This window comes from Salvelinus alpinus, chromosome 10 (genome assembly GCF_045679555.1).
Source record: "Salvelinus alpinus chromosome 10, SLU_Salpinus.1, whole genome shotgun sequence".
NCBI classification, from domain to species: Eukaryota; Metazoa; Chordata; class Actinopteri; order Salmoniformes; family Salmonidae; genus Salvelinus; species Salvelinus alpinus.
Window position 1 is genome coordinate 37098064 of NC_092095.1, and position 22045 is coordinate 37120108.

The window sequence follows — 22045 nt, forward strand, 5'->3', positions numbered from 1 at the left end:
TAGGAGGCTCATGGTTCTCACCCACTTCCATAGACTTACACAGTAATTGTGACAACTTCCGGAGGACGTCCTCCAACCTATCAGAGTTTTTGCAGCATGAACTGACATGTTGTCCAACCAATCAAAAGATCAGATAATAAAGCTACAGCTAGCTAGCACTGCAGTGCATAAAATGTGGTGAGTAGTTGACTCAAAGAGAGAAAGACAATAGTTGAACAGTTTTGAACCAATACATTTCTTCCAAAATTAAGGAGAAGCAAAAGAGAGTTAGCTAGCTTTTTAAAACTTTCACTTAGCTAGTGAATGCAGCTAACGTTAGCTAGTTTAGCCTAAACAGCTGATGTGACAGCTGATGTGTTGTGCACTGAAATCCACAAGCGAAGGGAAAAGGTGAGAGGGGAGCACATAGATAGTTGCGAGAAGGAATTATATATACAACGACCAAAGTGATCATACTGTTTTTATGTGGCTGCTATGAAAATGACCTGTTTGCGTGTGATCAGGGGTGTATTAATTCTGCCAATTCTGTTGAAAAATGTTTCTTAAACGGAAGCAAACGGAACGAAACAGGGATAATCTTACATGAATCTGTCTGGGGATCCAATTAGAGCCTATTGAGCCTCCAATCTTTGCAATCTTGGATACCCAGCCCATCTGTCCACAAGAGTGAATCAGATGCAGCTTAGAATAAACTCAAATTGGTGAATTTAGTGGAAACGTGCCCATTTGTAACAAGAACACCTAATACGTACTGTTATTTTCATATCTGCGGACTCGCATGTCATCAAATGGCCTATTTTGTGTCTCTGTGTAGATTATATCAAATGTATCAATGTTTGTCAGTACTTCTTATGTTACTGTTTCATTCAGACTATGAAAGTGAAAAGTTGTCCCTCTCTCTCGGTCTCCCCCTTATTCAAATCTAGGCCTATCACTATCTCCATAAAGCAACACAAATATATATAAAACACATTTAAAAAAGCTGTATTAGCTAATCGGTTATAACTACTGACACAAGTGAGATTGCGTGAACAACCAAAGATTTCCTGATGACAAGCAAAATCCTAGGTGTTGGCTCTATAATAAAACTTTTCTCAGCACAGCAACTTTTTGTCCAGTAGATGGTGCTCTATCACCATCTACAAGTACAAACTTAACAGTATAATGAGCCTGCACAGAGGTGGGTTTTGCAAAAAGAATACCTAATCAAAGTGTGATAATAAAGTTAGACATGTGACAAATTAGCATACTTTTGATGGTTTAATATCCACCGTGTACCACTGCAAAAAAATATATATTTATGGTAAAATTAGACAACTGTAACACTTTTATGAATCATTTTATTGAAAAAACTAAAATGGCCACTGTACAATTACATTTGATTGACTGTTGATTAGAACATTCAGTGGCGAGCTCCTAACACACATTAGCAGCAAGTAGGGACAACCAGGATATTTTCCATTAAAAAAAACACATTGTACGGTTCAAGGGAAGTCACATTGGGTCAACTTAATCCCCACTTAGTTGTTGCACAATGCAAGCTTTTGGCCTACTTGGTCTAAGGAATGTTGATACCAATGGCACCAGAAATGTGGAACCATTGGTTCTACAGTTTTGCATATTGATGTTAAATGAACTCAATCACTCTTTATAGCATATAATATGCACACAGTACTCTACTGACATACTTTAAATTGCACAATGTACGTCTCTTGCTATATGCATATTGATTTAAAAAAAGACAGCTAATGCAAAACATTATGTAACCTGAGCCTTTATGATTTGAATGGCGGTGGGTTGAGCTGCAGACTCATTAGTTCCATTCCAAAATGAAGGTAAATTTAGTGTAGCTATGCACAGGTAAGATGTCATAGCCTGCTCTTTTAAGCTAAACTACAATTTTCACTTTCAATCGACAGGGTTGCAGTATGTCCGAGTAATAGTGAATCGTAAGATATTACAATAACATAATAACAATTTTACATTCTCAATACATTCATGTTAATCTGTCTAAAATATCAATATGTAAATCAGGAGAGGAAAAATAAGAATAACACAATAACAAAAGTATATGCCTTCATTAACATGATGCCGAGTGATTGGATGAAAAACATTAAATGAATCGTGGATATTGCAATGCTGCATATGAGCTGTGCAAATCCCCAAAACTAGCAGTGGTTTCTCAGGGGTCAAATGCAGGCTCTGTAGTGGTCATTTTGTTGCCAGTGATTGTGATTTACATTTGATTGGCAAAGGTGATGGACCGATGGCACGGTCACTGCTCCACGGACGTGTACATGCGGTACATAACCGTGATAACTGCCGCAGCCAAACCGGGGATCAACCAGTTTGTCCACCAACTGTTGAGGGTAGAGGAAGAACAAGAACTCAGATACAGTACATCAGTAAAACGGACAGCTGAAACGGTACAAAAATTACGAACACTAATGTCATAGAATAGCAAACAATAGTTCTGCCAGATTGCAGGACTAACCTGCACTTGAAAAATCATCCCATAGAATTGTAGAATATCAAAACTATGAAATTACACATATAGAATCATGTAGTGACCCAAAAAAGTGTTCAACAAATCAAAATATGTTTTGAATTTTAGATTCTTCAAAGTAGCATTGTCTCAACCAGCTTCATAAGAAATGCTTTTCCAACAGTCTTGAAGTTCTCACATTTGGAATCATCATACCAAAGGACAGATTTCCACTGGTCTAATGTCCATTGCTCGTGTTTCTTTGCAGCAATTTGACCATGAAGGCCTGATTCACACAGTCTCCTCTGATCAGTTGATGTTGACACGTGTCTGTTACTTGAACTCTGTGAAGCATTTATTTGGGCTGCAATTTCTGACGCTTGTAACTCTAATGAACTTAACCTCTGCAGCAAAGGTAACTATGGGTCTTCCTATCCTGTGGCGGTCCTCATGAGAGCCAGTTTCATCATAGCGCTTGATGGTTTTTGCGACTGCTCTTGAAGAAACTTTCAAAGTTCTTTTAATTTTCCGGATTGACTGACTTTCATGTCTTAAAGTATTGATGGACTGTCGTTTCTCTTTGCTTATTTGAGCTGTTCTTGCTATAATATGGACTTGGTATTTTACCAAATAGGATAATCTTTTGTATACCACCCCTACCTTGTCACAACACAACTGACTGTCTCAAACGCATCAAACACACAAATTAACTTAAGGCACACCTGTTAATTGAAATGCATTCCAGGTGACTACCTCATGAAGCTGGTTGAGAGAATGCCAAGAGTGTGCAAAGCTGTCGTCAAGGCAAAAGGTGGCTACTTTGAAGAACCTAAAATCTTGTTTAACACTTCTTTGGTTACTACATGATTCCATATGTGTTATTTCATAGTTGTGATGTCTTCACTATAATTCTACGATGTAGAAAATATCCATAGCTCATGCAGATGCAAACTTGCTAAAATAAACCTGATTCAAAACCAAGAATATGAAAATGGCATCAGGGGTGCCTACATACCTTGAGGTTTCCTCGATTGTGGTGGCAAGTGACACCTGTTAGAAAAGGAAAGTCTGTAAGACCTCACAAATCTTTACATGGATATCTCTATCTTTGAGTTGACCTATCTTTATGATTAATTGTATTGTTTTATATGTACTGTACATGTGAACTACAGTTTTCAAAATAAACCTTGATGAAGGCAGCTTGCCATCGAAATGTCGGTGACTTATTATCGTCGGAGCAAAAACATATGGTTACACCTTACTATGTGTGCTGAAATTTGAGTAGCGTAACTTTTCACATTTGAGATCGTTGTTTTACTTACTGAAGGTTTGGCCATCTTTGGCCGATCATCCTACACAAGAGAGAGGAAGGAAGAGAGGGAGAGGTTGTTTATTATGCTATGAGTTGGCAGGCATAAACCAAAAAAATAAGACCAGGCCTTCTTTCCCCTTTTGATTACACTAGATGTGGATGAAGGCTAATGTTGCACATTTTGGGAAATTTTCTGTGGGAATTAACAGGAATATATGGGAATTAATGGGAATATATGCAAATTAATATTAATACCATTTAAATGTAGATGTTTTTTGCATTGGATATATTTACCATATCATATGGAGACAGAACCATAAACCTTTTACCTTATCATAAGTAGACATAATTGCAAATAATTAAATCCTTCCAATAGAAATAAAAATAAATTTAGTTAGGAATTTAACTTTAATTAAATGAGTTGACTTCACATGGGATGACTTCACTGAACAACAAAAGAAAGGGAATATTGAATGATCCCCAATGATCCATCGCATCTCCCAAAAACATTTTCAACATACATCTGTAAAATGATAGTCTAGAAAATAAAGCTTTGGTTGTCTTCCTCTCTGGTTTCCATGTCTTCTCCCTGGACCTCCTCAATGTCCACCTCTTGAACATCAGACTCTGAGGCATCATCTTCACTGTCACTTTCCAACCTTGTTGAAGATGGCTCATTTTCAGGCTCAAAAAACCTTAAGTTTGCCTGGATGGCCACCAATTTTTCAACCCTTGTATTGGTCAGCCTGTTGCGTGCTTTGTTGTGTGTGTGTTCCAAAACAAGGACCAGTTGCGTTCTGAGGCAGCTGATGTTGGTGGGATTTGGAGGATGATGGAGGCAATAGGGGAAAGAGCCTGAGATCCACAAAGTCCCTTCCACCAGGTGGCTGATGAGATATGTTGGCACGACTGCCATATTGCATCTCCATCCCAAAGACTGCCAAGAACCTTGCCCTCATCCAGGCCAAGGTGGCAAGACACGGTAGTGATGACACCATAGGCCTTGTTGGTTTCCGCACCAGACAGGATGCTCTTGCCAGCATACATGGGGTCCAACTTGTACACTGCGGTGTGTATGGGCTTCAGGCAGAGGTCTTCATGCTTTTTGATGTATTTCAGAAATGCAGTTTCCTCTGCTTGGAGGAAGTGGGTAGAGCAGTACGGATTTCTTCTCTTACATCTGCAAGCAGAGTCTGAACATCAGACAGGATGGCATTGTCTCCCTCAATCCGTGCAATGGCTACTGCTATAGGTTTCAGGAGTTTCAGGGAACTTTATGCACTTGGCCAGATGATTCTGCATCTTTGTTGAATTCTTCACATATTATTTGGCACAGTATTTGCAAATGTACACAGCTTTTCATTCTACATTAGCTGCAGTGAAATGTCTCCACACATCAGATAGTGCCAGTGGCATTTTCCTGTGAAGATTAAAAGAAAAAAAAGTGTAAAAAATAAAATATACAATTCCATGTACAGATAGTTAAGCAGTTAGATTAAAACAACTCCTTTGTAAGATAAATGTTTTACAATGAAACATGTATGGAAACAGGTGAATTAACACTCATCAATTTGCAGGCTCAAGCATGCTAAAACCCACATGGTAGCGAAAACTAACTAGCAGAAATTATTAACAAGTTAGAAATGATTTAAACACACTTTGCTGTAGACCACTATTTACCACTATTTACTAAAAAATCATGTATGTTATATAAAATATATCCACCCCACCCAGTATTGTAATCAAAACTTACCAGAAAGCATGTAGTCCTTGGCTCAGACAGTGTAGTAGTGTGGGCTCAATAGCGTCTCATTAGTGTGCAAGATCTTGAGAATCAGCTGTACATGTGATGGAAGAATGCACTGTGCATGCAGAGGTTTGAAATTCCATTGAATTGGGGATTGTTTAACCAAAATATGCCACAAGACATAGAATTGCCTTATGTATATCCCCCAAAAAAGGTTCACGGTTATAAGCTAACTTTTTTGATGAATTTAAGCAAAATTCTCGGTCTTAACTTACCAAGGAACATTTCCAGAAAAATTAAGGAAATTTACAGAAAAGTTCAGACCCTTTGCAACCCTAATGAAGGTTGAGAACTAAATTATTTCTATACTCTGCAGGAAAGCAGTTCACCAAAACAGACAAAATGTAGAGCTACCGAGTGTCACATCAGCCACTCAGTATAACATTGCCATAGCAGGACTATGGGACCACTGAAACGTCCTACACAACATCTTGGTCATATGCCTTCAATCAAGATGACAAAAAGAGAATGGAAGGGTAGCCAATGTCAGTATGCTTATATTCAATGAACACAACAGGGCGGACAACACAAGTACAATACCATATTGTATTCTAACAATCCAGTCTCATGCCTCAAAAGAGAGGAGAATTTGCCTGCTAACTCTGAAACCTATACAACTTAATTTTATGGTAAAGAAGATGACGGGTACTTACTTAGAAACAATAACAACCTATGAATTACTTTTGGAATTAATTAAGACAAACACTACCAGTACCGCAAGTGCTACAAAGAGTTTTGTATACAGGTTGTTAGTATACTGTAGTAATGTCAAATTAGAGTATTTACACTGTAGTACCCTAAACATACCTCTCTTCCCCATGACCAAATAACACCATATTATGGGGTTTTGGGATACAGCAATAACACTCGGTAGAACCCCCGTTTCTGATTGCCAGAGACAAAAGTTAGGTAAAGCTTTTAAAAGGCATATTTGAAACATGGAGAGTGCTTACTGGATGCAGTTCTCCAATGACCATGTTGGCAGCCATCTCCTTGGCATCTGATGAGTGCCCGACGTCTTCAAAGCTCTCCGTGGCATCACCACCTGCCTGTTCCCTCAAGACCTCCTCTCCACCCGGGTGCTGTAATATACTGTACATGTCAGAGTAGTTCTTTTCAAGCAATTTAGGCTTATTGAGGGCATACCACTGTTTAATTCTCAACCATGCTAATGTTAAACTGTAGCCAAATGGACAATTGGGCAAGGAGAGGACCGGAAGCAATAATGTAACATAGTATTTTTTGCATATTACAGAAACATAAAATGTCTAGAACACACACCTACATTTGGAGACTGTACAACAGGTTCAAATATTTATTAATGGAACAGTAAGATTTGTCATGCTTGACCTATTGACTGCGTGTTATTGGCCTAAATAAGGATTCCCCAAATTCCACTATAAACTGTTTTTAAGATACCTTCTTAAAACCCTACAGTTGACTTGGACCAATCATATTTGTGTAAATTTAGTTAATTAGGGCTATGTGCTATGAACCAATTTAGAACAGTCCATTTGGAAACCCTATGATCCTTGACATTTCATCTGTGAAATACTCCAAATGTTATACACATAGAAGATTGAAATACTGTTAGTTTTCCTGGAAACTGACCTTCTCGTCCTCATGCTAGCTAGAAGTAGGCCATTTAGGAATGGCAGTGTCAGCTAATCAGCTCCTTTGTTGTTCAACACAAGTTCCATTCCATGTGGCTACTGCTAGTTAGCATGAGGACAAAAAGGGCAGTTTTCTGGAACAACTAGCAGTATTTAAATCTTCTCAATGTATCAGTGTGGATAACGGTACAATTTGGAGTACAGTGGCATATCCCATCCCTGCATTGAGGTACGTTTTCCGACCCACATCTAGCGCTGGCTCCACAGCGTCTTAATGCAACCATGATTGCGTTCCGACCCCAGTGCAGCTCAGTGTAAACAACCATAATGGTAGGGTCTTAATCTGCTGGCTACGGGAACCAAAATGCTACAAACCCTCAGCAAGTTTGATTGCTAGAGAATGGTCCGATAGTTATTCATGCTACAATGTGACGTTACTATCCTCACATAAAAATGATTTATGTGATGTTCACACAATTGTAGGCCTATATGAAATTAAGCCTTGGATGATTGCTGAGAAATCCTGGTCCTAGGCTTGAGAAACACTGGTTTAGTTGACTGTTGCCATATGGACATTAGCCTAAATCAAGTAACATTTGATGGGCTATAATATGAACCATTCGTGTAGCCTAACTTTCTCACCTCTTCCAGAAATTTGGTAACATCGTAGACGTTAAAGTTGATTATAATCCATGTACTCTTGAACGTATTCTGTTCCTCGATTTCTGACAGTCGGTAGTATTTTACAGCTTGTCCGTTCTCCCCTTTATCCTCCATTTATATTTTCAATAAATACACCTAATGTGAATCCAGGAAAGAATTATGTTCCAATCTTACAAATAATTCGATGCAGTGACTATGCACAAGTACACACGTAACGACATTTAGCCTAGATGACAAAGTGAGTTCAGAGATTTCTATTGTAATTCCTGGCACGCACGAGGAAGCTCCCCCAGACTTGCCCATGAATGCGGTGATTGGATATTTTAATATTTCCTTTTCATTCTGAGGCCTTCTTATTGGTGTACTCCATGTCAGTCTGTCCCTGACAAAATAGCATTCGGGATGACTCGGCTAAGGTTCACAAAAGTTCATCCGGATGACCTATCTCTCACGCAATAACATGGGCATGCATTTCTACCTGTGCATTGTATAGGTAAATTGCTTCAAACCAGGAATGTTGCAACAAAAAAAATGCAACAAAATAACAATGTAAGTGCAAAAAGGCGTTGTCCTTTCCTACTGTGTGCAAGCCTAACTAAACGCTGTTTTGGCGACTCTTTAGCTTAGTCTAATGTAAATCAATAAATACAGAAACAAAAACGTATATGCGTTATGTATGGGCTACAGTGAATGCTATTGATTATACATCGGCTAGATAATCTATGGAACTATGCACTGATAAAAATGTTGACTAAACATTGCAACCACACACTTGATGAAATATTGTGCAGCAGAGTACTCTTTTGTGATGACTGATGATAACATGATGCAGTCAGAGCATGGTTCGGGTTGCACGCGATGGTTTTCCCGCCAGAATGAGCAACATGAATGTGCCACGAAATGAGCTATTTCGAATTTCTGATGCTTTCTGTTATTTTCGTTGGTAGCTTAGCTAGTTAGCGGTCACAAAATTGTCCAAATTAAAATCTTGTTAGCCAGTCAAGCCAGATAGTGTTCTTGCTTATATACTTGTGTAGCCTACCCAGGTCAGTTATTTAGCTAGCTAGTCAAAGAAGAGGACAAGGTTACTAAATAAAGGTGGCTAGCTAACGGTAGCTAGCAAGGTACAGAATCCAGTTCCACCCAGTAACGTATCTGTGACACAACTGTTCTGCAGGTGAGTTATCATTGTTGGGAGATACCTAGCTAACTCTAGGCCAATGATGGTGAAAGGCTTCTAAAGCTCATAATTGTGTTCTCTACAACAGGACTTCTCAAAGTTGGGTCTGCGGAGGTACTGCAGTGCAGTGGGTCCATGCCCAGATCTGAAAGTAACGTTATATCGTTATACATAGCTAGCTATATTTACATGGCATTTTTTTAATTAAATGAAAATACTTTTTTTTGTCACATGCACCGAATACAGCTGGTGTAGACTTTACTGTGAAATGCTTGCTTTGAACCTTTCCCAAGGATGCAGAGTAAAAAAATAAATAAAATAGTAACACAAGAGGAATGGAATTAATTACACAAGAATGGAGCTATAAATTATACAGGGAGTACCAGATCAATGTCCAGAGGTACGAGGTAGTTTAGGTAAATACTGTGCCTTCAGAAAGTAAGTTATTTACACACCTTTACTTTTTTCAAATTTTGTTGTGTTCACAGCCCGAATTTAAAATCGATTACATTACGATTGCTTTTGGCACTGGCCTACACACAATACCTCATAATGTCAAAGTGGAATTCAGTTTTTCATTCTTTTTTAAAAGAAATTCATTCAAAATGAAACTGTTAAATGTCTTGAGTCAATAAGTATTCAACCCATTTGTTATGTCAAGCCTAAATAAGTTCAGGAGTAAAAATGTGCTTAATGAGTTACATAATAAGTTGCATGGACTCACTGTATGGAATAATAGTGTTTAACCTCATTTTCTGTACCCCCACATGTACAATATCTGTAATGTCCCTCATTTAAAAAAAAAAAGCTTATCCCTTTGAGCATGGTGAATTTATTAATTACACTTTGGATGGTGTATTAATACACACAGTCACTACAAAAATACAGGTGTCCTTCCTAACTCAGTTGCCAGAGAGGACGGAAGCCGCTCAGGGATTTCACCATGAGGCCAATGGTGACTAAAACAGTTACAGAGTTGAATGGTGTGATAGGATAAAAATGAGGATGGATCAACAACATTGTAGTTACTCCACAATACTAACCTAATTGACAGAGTGAAACGAAAGAAACCTGTACAAAATACAAATATTCCAAAACATGCATCCTGTTTGGATCCTGTAATGCATCCTGTTACTGTAAAAAATTACAGTATTAACTTTTTGTCTTGAATACAAAGTGTTATGTTTGGGGCAAATACAATACAACACTGAGGACAGTACCACTCTTCAAATTTTCAACCATGGTGGTGGCTGCATCATGTTATGGGTATGCCTTTAATCGTTTAGGACTTAGGAGTTTTTCAGGATAAAAAATAAATGCAATAGAGCTCAGCACAATCAAAATCCTAGAGGAAAACCTGGTTCAGACTGCTTTCCACCAGACCCTGTGAGATTAATTCACTCTTTAGCAGGACAATAACCTAAAACACAAGGTGAAATCTACACTGGAGTTTCGAGTTGCCGAGTTACAGTTTTGACTTAAATCTACTTGAAAATCAATGGCAAGACCTGAAAATGGTTGTCAAGCAATGATCAACAACCAATTTAACAGAGCTTGACACATTTTGAAAAGCATAATGTGCAAATGTTGCACAATCCAGGTATGGAAAACTCTTAGAGACCTACCCAGAATAGTCACAGTTGTAATTGCTGGCAAAGGTGATTCTAAAATGTATTGGCTCAGCGTTGAATACATATCTAATCAAGATATATTAGTGTTTTATTTTTCATAATTTTTTTGACAAATCTTAGAATTTTTTGTGTAGATCGTTCACAAAAAAAGTGACAATTAAAACCAAAATGTGGAAAAAGTCAAGGGGTGTGAATACTTTCTGAAGGCACTCTACAAAAAAATTATAATTTTAAAAACCTGTTTTCGCTTAGTCATTATGGGGTATTGTGTGTAGATTGATGAGGATAATTTTTATTTAATCCATTTTAGAATAAGGCTGTAACGTAACAAAATGTGGAAAAAGTCAAGGGGTCTGAATACTTACCGAATGCACTGTATGTACATTAAAGCAGGGTAAAGTGACTAGGCATCATGATAGATAATAATAAGAGTAAAATAAAGAACAGAGTAGCAGCCGCAAATGATTAGTATAAAAGTTTGTGTATGTATGTGTGTTTGTGTTGTGTCGGGTTTTGTGTGGCAGTGTCAATGTATAGTGTGTGTGTGTGTATAAAGTGTTTATACATTGTCTAGTGAGTGTGCGTAGGGTCAGCGCAAGATAGGGTCAGTAGAGATAGTTCTGGTAACCATTAATTGACCATTTAGCAGTCTTACGGCTATTTAGTGGTCTTATGGCTTGGGGGTAGAAGCTGTCTCAGATCCAGTTGCAGAGAGAGGTGTTCAGTCCCAGGGTCCCTAGCTTGGTGGTGAGCTTGGCAGGGACTATGGTGTTGAACGTTGTGCTGTAGTCTATCAACACCGTTCTCACAGTTATTTCCCCTCTTGTCCAGGTGAGAGAGGGCAGTGTGAAGTGCAATTGAGATTGTGGATCTGTTGGGGCGGTATTGCGAAATGGAGTGGGTCCAGGGTGTCTGGGATGATGGTGTTGATGTGTGTCATGTGCAGCCTTTCAAAGCATTCCATAATTACAGATGTGAGTGCCACAGGGCGATAGTCATTTAGGCAGGTTAAATTTGGAGCTCTTGGGAACAGGGACAATGGTGGTCAGCTTGAAACATGTTGGGATTACAGACTGGGGCAAGGAAAGATCAGTGAAGACACTTGCCAGCTAGTCTGTGCATGCTTTGAGAACGCTCCCTGTTATTTCTTGTGATTGTTAACCTGTTTAAAAATGTTGCTCATATCGGCCACGGCGCGCGAGATCACCCATCATCCAGAAAAACAGGGGCTTTCACGCAAGACACAGTGTTGTATTCCTCGAAGCGAGCATAAAAGGCTTTTAGCTTGTATGGGAGTTCTGCATCACTGGGCAACTCACGGCTGGGTTTCCCTTTGTAATCTGTTATCGTCTGCAAGCCCTGTCACATATGATGAGGGTCAGAGCCGGTGTAATTAGATTCCACCTTCTTCCTATATTGTCCTTTTGCATGTTTGAGGTCTCGTCGGAGGTCGTAGCATGCTTTCTTGTATGCGTACATGTCTGTGCCTCGTTTCTTATAAGCAGTGGCTCTAGCCTTTAGCCAAGCATGGATATTGCCTGTAATGCATGGTTTTTGGTTTGGATATGTTCATATAGTCACTGTGGGGACGACATCGTCTATGCGTTTAGAGTTGCCTGAAGCCGCCGTCCGATCATGCTGCAGCATGAAGAATCCACTAAGTACTACGTGTCATCATCCAGCCACGTCTCTGTAAGACATAATATTGCCAGCCAGGTCAACCGTGATACAAGTCAGTATTCGATGTCCATCCATGTCTGAGGACGTCAGGAGATAACTTGTAAAACGGCCACTAGTTACCTTCAATTTGGTTTATGGTGTTGGGGATGGGGATGGCAGATGGGCCTAAGCATCTGCCTCTGATTCCAAAGGTTGCAAGTTCAAATCAAGCGATAGAAAGTTTTGTGTGTTTTAAGCCTATCCCAAACCTTATAACCCTTACCTTAACCATTCGGAGTTCATGCCTAACCTTAAGAATTTAGAGTTAATGCCTGAACTTAACGCTACACTTAACCTCAAACACTTTGAAATTTGACGTTTGGAAGAACTTCAAAATTGGACGTTTGCGAAGCATGGATGAACGTCTAATTCTGACGTGAGACTGTGAGAGCTGGTATAATATTGCAGCTTTTCAAGTCTCTCTGATAGGAGACTCGAACGAAGTTCATCTAGCTTATTCTCGAGTGACTGGACATTTGCCAATGGAACGAAGGGGAGCGCCGTTCGATTTTCACTAGGACTCCAGCTCTTCTACTGCGTCTATGCTTGCGACGCTTTGGTAGCCCATGGAACAAAGGAATAGATAGGGTCCGGTATGAACAGGGAAACAGCTCAGTCAGAGTTGAAGTCACGATCGAGCTTAGTAACTGACAATCTCCTGTCCAGAAGTGCTTGGCGGTCATATGTGATAATAGTATGACCTTTCTATACAAAAAGTTAAGGTAAACACTAAATAGCAAAGTTGGGTTGGAACTCGTAAGATGTCGCCCTTCTCCATCAGCGCCGTCTTTTGAATCAATGTTACTAAGGACAGATTAAACACATTTTGGCCAAGGGATCAGCAAAATAAGTTTAGAGGGTGTAATTCAATACAATATAATGTAATGTTATTAATCTACAATTTATGTTCTTAACCCTGGCCAACATTGGCCTGGGAGGCTCACAGGGATATTGGTATCAACAGTACTCGACCAGTTATCTATTTTTCAACTCAATACTTCTTGTATTCTCCCAAAATTATGTTTTTCTTTAACATAAATGCACTGCAATTTAAGATTTAAAACTGCAAAGTTTTCTCTCTGCCTCATTTGTAGAATTTCAGGATATTAGCTTGAAAGTACAACAAGCGCGAAATTTTGACTTTGTTTTCAACTGAAAGACGATGCCCAGAGCTTTCCCATGATGTTGCACAACGATTTAAGTCAACAAGTCGTTTTAGTGTGATATTTTTTGGCTTGAAGTGGGAAATCCGAAGTGGGAGATTTGTGGAAATAGTTGGCAATGCTGTGTTTCCTTATTAGAGGACTTTCAAATACTTTTCAGACAATGTTTTGTTACCACCCAACAGCGTGGCATTGTTTATTAATCAGAAACAGCTGCAAAGTTCTTCATCTTCGCTACTGAGCTGACCTTAACAGCCTTTCGTCCACTTGGCCGCCTGAGCCATGGAGCAAATTAAAAGGGGGAAGCAAACTTGTTTTTGCAGCTCCACTTTTTTTTAAACCAGAAAGGATCATAATCCATTGGATAATTTGTCAATTTTCACTTATTTTTGAGCTAGTCTGTATTTGAAAAACATATAAATAGTATAATTGTGTGACATGATTGAGTTCTTCAAACCCTCTCCCCCGTCACCCCAAGATGAATGATTTTGACCACTAAAGTTTTGCTTCACTACATGCTCCACTGCTTTGGTTGGTGCATCTAGAAACCACAAGTGTCTGTCCTATAATGAAATGGCCCGCAAAAGAAAATTCAAGGAACCTCTTTACCTATTTTGGTGTGCTGTTACATTTGTAGTAGTGTTTCGAGTCCGATGCGCTCAGGGTGTTGTTAGGTGTCATTTGCGACATGCATCATGAGCAAAGTCATTGTAACCTATCATTTCACATCCCCTGTGAGAACCATGAGCAGGGGATGATTTGGTTTTGCTGTACCACAGCTGAAGCCTGCGAACAGCCTACCTACTGTTCCAAAGGTGGCACCTTGTCCATTCCGATGTAGAAAAACGCATGTCTCTAAACCTTTCAATAGTTAACCATATTACCAGAGCTTCTTCATCTTATTACTATTTCTATGGCGGATTCTCGGCCGCAATTTATGGAAAATGCCAAAACTTTGGAGATAATACAACTAGATAAGGTTAGCATGTTAGTTAGCTAAAATGACAGCTGTCCGTGCCCCATTTGTTGATGTTTCTCCACTCCAATTGGAAATCACCTTTGCGTTCCTTCCCACCCCAATTCGTGAATATTTTTTATAAGTATCATGTGTAAGTCATTCTTCATAGGTGGAACCTAAACGAGCAAATAAACTAATAGGGTTAAAATCTCCTCCATGCCAGCTGCTATCAGCTTGCTCAATAAGCTAGTATTTCTGGTAGTTGTGTACATATTTCTGTATATATTGTTTTTGTGTATATTTATTGTTATGTGTTCATGTATTTTTACTATGCGCTGCAAAATTAATTGCCCCCTGGCGATAATGAAGACTACTCTACATTTCCGCTCTAGAACAGGAATTACGTGGAAATAGGGCTGGCATTGCCCTCTGGTGGCGTGCTTTAAAGCTGCAACAAAATGTGTAGAATTGCAGGAAATCACAATAGCTTGAAATGTGCAAAATGTTCTCTCCGATGCCAAGCCTTCAAAGTGTTCCTTCCCAGGGCCTGAGACTTGGTTTGTCCGGCCATGCACTGTCGAAGTCAGAGTAAAACTCCTTGTATGCTATTTTTTCTCACTCGAGGGGTGTTCTGATTGTGAGGGGGTCCCTGATGAATTTGCGATCACAAAAGGGGTCCCCAGCCCAAAAAAGTTTGAGAACACCTGCTCTACAATTTGCTTTAACACCTTATGATTCATATCAACAACAAAAAAAGGACCTAGCTAGCTTCAACTCCATGTTTATGTTTTGGTTGTTCATAGGTAGGTACATTTTTAAACAGAAATTATGTCTTGCTTCAGATAGGTTTGAGGTTACCCTCAAACCTATCTGCTCGGTAATGTTAGGCTATAACTAGCTAGAATGTTAAACCAAATTGATCTAGCTACACATGATTGTCACCAGCAGTGTGTGTGTGGCACACTAGCTGTTACACCCTACACTGCAATATTACTTGCAAGTTAATGTTAGAGAGCGGTACACTAAAGATGCTTGCAAAGGCATCAATTCCACAGTTATTGGAAGCCTTGAGCACAATGACAGGAACATACAGTGCCTTGCAAAGTATTTACCACCCTTGGCATTTTTCCTATTTTGTTGCATTACAACCTGTAATATAAAATTGATTTTTATTTGGTTTCATGTAATGGACATCCACAAAATAGTCCAAATTGGTGAAGTGAAATGAAAAAAATGACTTGTTTCAAGAAATTCTAAAAAATAAAAAACGGAAAAGTGGTGCGTGCATATGTATTCACCCCCTTTGCTATGAAGCCCCAAAATAAGATCTGGTGCAACCAATTACCTTCAGAAGTCACATAATTAATTAAATAAAGTCCACCTGTGTGCAATCTAAGTGTCACATGATCTGTCACATGGCCCCAGAGTCTGCAACACCACTAAGCAAGGGGCACCACCAAGCAAGCAGCACCATGAAGACCAAGGAACTCTCCAAACAGGTCAGGGACAAAGTTGTGGAGAAGTACAGATCAGGGTTGGGTTATAAAAAAATATCCGAAACTTTGAACATACCACGGAGCACCATTAAATCCATTATTAAAAAATTGAAAGAATATGGCACCACAACAAACCTGCCAAGAGAGGGCCGCCCACCAAAACTCACGGACCAGGCATGGCGGGCATTAGTCAGAGAGGCAACAAAGAGACCAAAGATAACCCTGAAGGAGCTGCAAAGCTTCACAGCGGAGATTGGAGTATCTGTCCATAGGACCACTTTAAGCCGTACACTCCACAGAGCTGGGCTTTACGGAAGAGTGGCCAGAAAAAAAGCCATTACTTAAAGAAAAAAATAAGCAAACATGTTTGGTGTTCGCCAAAAGACATGTGGGAGACTCCCCAAACATATGGAAGAAGGTACTCTTGTCAAATGAGACTAAAATTGAATTTTTTCGCCATCAAGGAAAACACTATGTCTGGCACAAACCCAACACTGTCACGTCCTAACCATAGAAAGCTTTTATTTTCTATGGTAGAGTAGGTCAGGGCGTGACTGGGGGGTTGTTCTAGTTTATATTTTCTATGTGGGGTTCTAGGTTTATTTTCTATGTTGGTGATTTGTATGATTCCCAATTAGAGGCAGCTGGTTATCGTTGTCTCTAATTGGGGATCATACTTAAGTAGCATTCTTTTTCACCTGTGGGTTATGGGATATTGTTTATGTTTAGTTGCCTGTTAGCACTGCATTGTTAGTCACGTTTAGTTTATTCTTTATTTGTTTTGTCTTTGCTAAAGTTTCACTTTATTCTTTATTAAATTATGTGGAACTCAATGTACGCTGCGCCTTGGTCCGACATTCATTATTACGAACATCGTGATAAACACCTCTCATCACCCCGAGAACACCATCCCCACAGTGAAGCATGGTGGTGGCAGCATCATGCTGTGGGGATGTTTTTCATCGGCAGGGATTGGGAAACTGGTCAGAATGGAAGGAATGATGGATGGCGCAAAATACAGGGAAATTCTTGAGGAAACCTGTTTCAGTCTTCCAGAGATTTGAGACTGGGACGGAGGTTCACCTTTCAGCAGGACAATGACCCCAAGCATACTGCTAAAGCAACACTTGAGTGGTTTAAGGGGAAACATTTAAATGTCTTTGAATGGCCTAGTCAAAGCCCAGACTTCAATCCAATTGAGAATCTGTGGTATGACTTAAAGATTGCTGTACACCAGCAGGAACCCATCCAACTTGAAGGAGCTGGAGCAGTTTTGCATTGAAGAATGGGCAAAAATCCCAGTGGCTAGATGTGCCAAGCTTATAGAGACATATCCCAAGAGACTTGCAGCTGTAATTGCTGCTAAAGGTGGCTCTACAAAGTATTGACTTTGGGGGAGTAAATAGTTATGCACGCTCAAGTTCTCCGTTTTTTTGTCTTGTTTGTTTCACAATAAAAATATTTAGTATCTTCAAAGTGGTAGGCATGTTGTGTAAATCAAAAGATACAAACCCCCCAAAATCTATTTTAATTCCAGGTTGTAAGGCAACAAAATAGGAAAAATGCCATGGGGGGGGGGGGTGAATACTTTTGCAAGGCACTGTAGGACACTGTACCAACAGAGCAATTGTTCATTGCTTGACACAGCCTAAGACCCTTTCAATTCTATTTCTGTCTTTCAGCAGGATGAGTGGAACAAAAGGTGGAGAGCAGTCCCTGTTCTTTCTAATTCTCCCTGACCTGAGGAAGCTGTGCTGTGTCACCCTGTCCTTGCAGTCTGATGATGGAGAAGTGAGAAACAAGCAGGTGAAAACATGCAGGTGAGACAGCTGCTCAGAGTTTGCTTGGAGGTTGCTTGAATAAATACAGGTTCTTATTTTTTGATTGATGAATTAAAGGAAGGCAAACCTCAAAATGCCCAATCTCTTCTTAACCCAATGGTAATGTATCTATCTTTCTGTAAGAAACTCAGGTTGTTTTTGAATGAATTATAAAAACCTTTGAGGTGCAGAAAGGATGCACAGAAAGATTGCACAGTTATTCTCTAGTTTAAAATCAACTTTTTACATTGTATTAAAGTGCATTGTTGCTGTTCTCAGGTTAATAAGCGGACCAATTGAATTAACTTTCCTATATTCACTTTCAGGGAGCTGTTGTTATTGTATGCAGACATCATTGCCTCTCCGGTATTGGGGTGCTTCTCAGAGATCACAATGGTGATGGCGGTAAGTGTGCACTCAAGTCCGTATTTAATAGTCCACGAAACAGATAGACTAATCTCCCGTGGGAAGATTCTGTGTGTAGACCGAGGGAATCTGCCAGGACTGAATGGGATGTGTGATATCCGAGCAGCATTAGCTCCAGTTTTTGGGTTTTCATGTTTGGTAATTTGGACATATCAGGATTGGGCAAAGGCGGTGCTTAAACCGCTTGCCCACGAGTGCTTCGGGGGGGTGCTTTGGCTGTGAGTTTCCATTTGCGAGGGTGAAGACTTCATTTTTGTCGGAACACTCAATTTCTAACACGTTTGAACACAGAAATGAATCAGGCAGCTGACCAAGTTACACAAGAATTTACTTCTGGTTTTAATGTTTGGCAAAATGTACTTGTGGCAACCAGCCAACACAATACGTTTTCTCCTGCAAATATCTGAGTAAGATGATGATACACTTTTTGAACCAATCAGTTGAAAATCATGCATTTATGAATTCTGTGAAATGTATTTTACTCAGTATTGTCAGTAGTTCCCCTGTATACTTTGTCTCATACACTTTCATTAGTATGATTACCAATGACTGCACTAAAGCAGGTCATTGGAGCCTTTGATCTGGCTTGTTTACCAATTGTTGGAGGTTATGTAAGTGCACAGTGAGTAAAACACCACCTTCACATGCCATGTAACATGACACCAACCAGGTGTGCACGCAAGAGAGGCTTTGTCACGACTCTCCAGTCATAGGAAATGGTTTGTTTTTCTTAGAGGGAGATATATGGGTTGTCTTCATTAGGCACCAAATGGAAGACAATGGACTGAAATGGGAAAGGACTTCCTGGACTTATAAGAAACGCTCATTGTCGATTTCAGTTGCAAAAAGTTTGAAAGCAGTTTCCGTTGCATGCCCTAATGAACACGACCCTGGATTTTCTAGGGATTTTGAGGAAGGATTTACCCCGTTTCACATTGCACGATTACAAAATCGGCTTCTTGCTCTAATCTATCATTGTAACTCATTAAATAGTAGTGTTTAATAATCTTATATGGAATGGGTAGCATAATGCAACATAAAAGGGTACTCTTTCATTCATTCATTCATCCTCTGAAATACGTTCTTTGGTTTAAATGGATGATGTAAACAGGTTAATAGTGTGTGAGAAAATGAGAAATGTGTGATGTGTGAGTGAGTGTAACGTATGTGTGTGCGTGCCTACACATATCGTGCAGAGGCTTGTTGCACGCAACCCAAAATAGTTGGTCTGCATTCCAAACACTCATTTCTTTCACCGCTTTTGGATTGTAGCCAAAATAATAGATTTGTCCAAATGTAATATCATTTTAAGCTGCGTATAACGGTTTGAGCTGCTTTACAAAAACAACAGGTTCTCCATATTTTAATCTTAATTTCAAACAAAAACAATCAATGGTTTTCTATTTGTGAAACACCAATAACTTCCTAACTGCATGTAAACATGTAATCTACATTGTGCATCTGCTCCAGCACTCCATTTGCTTTCACTAGTGCTCCACACACAGTTCTGGTGAATCATTGACTGTGTTGCAGTTGTTTAACAATCTTCCCTTTTAACCGAGTGTGTTATCAGAAGAGTCAATGATCCCTTATTTGACCAAATAATTGTTTGTTTCATATTGTTGAATTCAAACTTTTCCCCCAACAGATTCCCTTTTTTAAAAGAGGAATAGTACAATCTTATATACAACGACACAGTCTGCAGGTAAGCTTGGGCTGGCCTACTTGTCATCCACTTTCACTCATTACTTCTGCAATTTTGACCAAGTTTAGAAACCAATTCAGATACATTTTTACAACTATGCTAGTCTTACATTCATTATCCACATCCACATTTTAAATATCATTGCATGTCAAACAGTTGTTTTCCATGAAATGTGAGATATTTTCTTCTTACTTCTGTTATTTACTACTTGAGAGGTCTTGCCCTGCTTTTCTTGTGACCAAGGTCACTGAGACCCCACAGGGCTCAGTACTAGGTCTCCTGGTTGAGAATCACTGATATAGAATGCTGTATCATAGACGGGTGGATGCTGTCCCGTCTAGTCAGTTAAGTTACATGTAGTCTCTCTGTGTTGTGTTTGGGCAGATGGGCTCTCCTCAGAGGGTTCTCCCTGGTATTCTGCAGACCTGTCTGTCCTACTCCTTGACCAGCAGGCTGGCTCCAAACTGGAACAAAGTCGGACAGTTCCTTATTGCTGGTTTGTACTAGTACTGTATATAGGAATATGGAATTAATATAATGGTACTGTTTTAAGTTAGTAATATTGTTATGGGCTAGTTATTATGATATACAGTAGTTAGCCTATCACCAGTCTGTTTTATCTAGGAGAGGAGATCGAGGAGGCCTTCTTTCTAAATTGTATTGTTTTAAACTCATCCATCATGGGTGACGGAATTTCACATTTACACAGTAACAAACCCCAGAAACAGCAATGCTATAGAAAGTTGACAGTGGTATCAATAGATGACTAGTAATCTGACAATGGTGCAAACACAGTCCTTCCCATAGCTCCAGCCTTTTTCACAACCATAACCCTAGTCTCACTTTTTAAAAACATTAACCCTTACCCTAGCGCAGGCCCTAACTGCAGCCCCTTTTGAAAGCCCCTCCCTAATTAATACCTGGTATTTTCCCTTGCCCTTTTTTATGGCTCATCATCAAATTTAAGTGTTTGTCATTTACAAAGTAAGAAAAGGGGATAGTTAATAAACTGTTACAGGTCCCATTCTCTTGGGCCTGATAACATTGAATTGTTTCCGTCTTTTGTGAAATTTTGCTTCTAGTTGGAAGTGATTTCGCTAGGCGGTTGCAAAGGTCACTGTTTAATCGCAGACCTGTTGAGAACGCATGTCTATAATCGCAGTGACTCTGCAAATATGTTACACCACCCTCCATTACCTTCACCTTGGGCCTATTTGATATGATAGTGAGTATTTGATTCTGAGTTCACACAGGGCGCTACACACACATACACACACACAGAGAGAGAGAGACTCACACACGCGCGCACACACACACAAACAGACACAGAGAGAAACGCACACACTCATCAATAGATGACGAGTACAATTTTCATTTTTTTATTGAACCTTTATTTAACTAGGCAAGTCGGTTAAGAACAAATGCTTATTTACAATGACGGCCTACACACAGCCCGCTGTCTATTTCCAAATGTTTTCTTGCCCTTGACTGAAACGAGAAAAAGTGAAAATGTATTTGCACTTAACCTGGATTGCCTTTTGTTGCCTTCCAACATATTCCGCTATTTGAATGGATGGGATCCATGAACAGCCTGTCTGGCAGTTATTTAGATTACGACTTTGAGAACAGCGCTGCTTAGACAACTACAGTAATGCTATCATTAATGCTGCATCATTACTGCCGTTTCCTCTCTTGCAGGCCCCCAGCCCCCATAATCTATAAATAAATTAAGCTGATTATTTTATGACTCCTTCTCAAGAGCCTGGCCAAGAAGAGAGAAAATGTATCTGAGGTCCTCCAAAACCTGTTTTACATAAGTGTGTCCATGTCTTATGATAACAGACCGGGGGAAGGCCAGACTGTCCTTCGACTTGGGAGTTTGTTCCGTGCTAAACGCAACCTTCCTTGCCAACTTTATTATTTTATATCTAGTCTTTCATGGCTGCCAGAATGACACACACGTAGACACGCACATATGCATGCGCACACACACACACACAGACAGAGAGACACACACACACACACGCGTATACACACACACATAGACACACACAGAGAGAAACGCAC

The 22045-nt window shown here is 39.6% G+C and overlaps 2 protein-coding genes across 2 annotated transcripts in view; one reads left to right on the forward strand and one right to left on the reverse strand.

Annotated features, from left to right (window-relative positions):
- Positions 1-1323: 1323 nt before the first annotated feature.
- On the reverse strand, positions 1324-8297 carry cyb5a (cytochrome b5 type A (microsomal)). Its single transcript, XM_071329135.1, has 5 exons — positions 7860-8297; positions 6558-6686; positions 3808-3837; positions 3501-3535; positions 1324-2360 (listed from the first exon to the last, which is right to left on the reverse strand). Exons 1-5 carry the CDS (start codon positions 7992-7994, stop codon positions 2276-2278), a joined length of 414 nt encoding a protein of 137 aa, XP_071185236.1. The 5' UTR covers positions 7995-8297; the 3' UTR covers positions 1324-2275.
- A 5-nt stretch (positions 8298-8302) lies between these two features.
- c10h18orf63 (chromosome 10 C18orf63 homolog) overlaps positions 8303-22045 on the forward strand; it is a 34970-nt gene continuing 21227 nt past the window's right edge. The window contains exons 1-5 of the mRNA XM_071329134.1: positions 8303-8429; positions 17710-17847; positions 18174-18252; positions 19922-19978; positions 20363-20474. Coding sequence (XP_071185235.1) covers positions 8395-8429; positions 17710-17847; positions 18174-18252; positions 19922-19978; positions 20363-20474 — 421 coding nt within the window. The 5' untranslated portion in view covers positions 8303-8394. The remainder of the gene's footprint in view (positions 8430-17709; positions 17848-18173; positions 18253-19921; positions 19979-20362; positions 20475-22045) is intronic.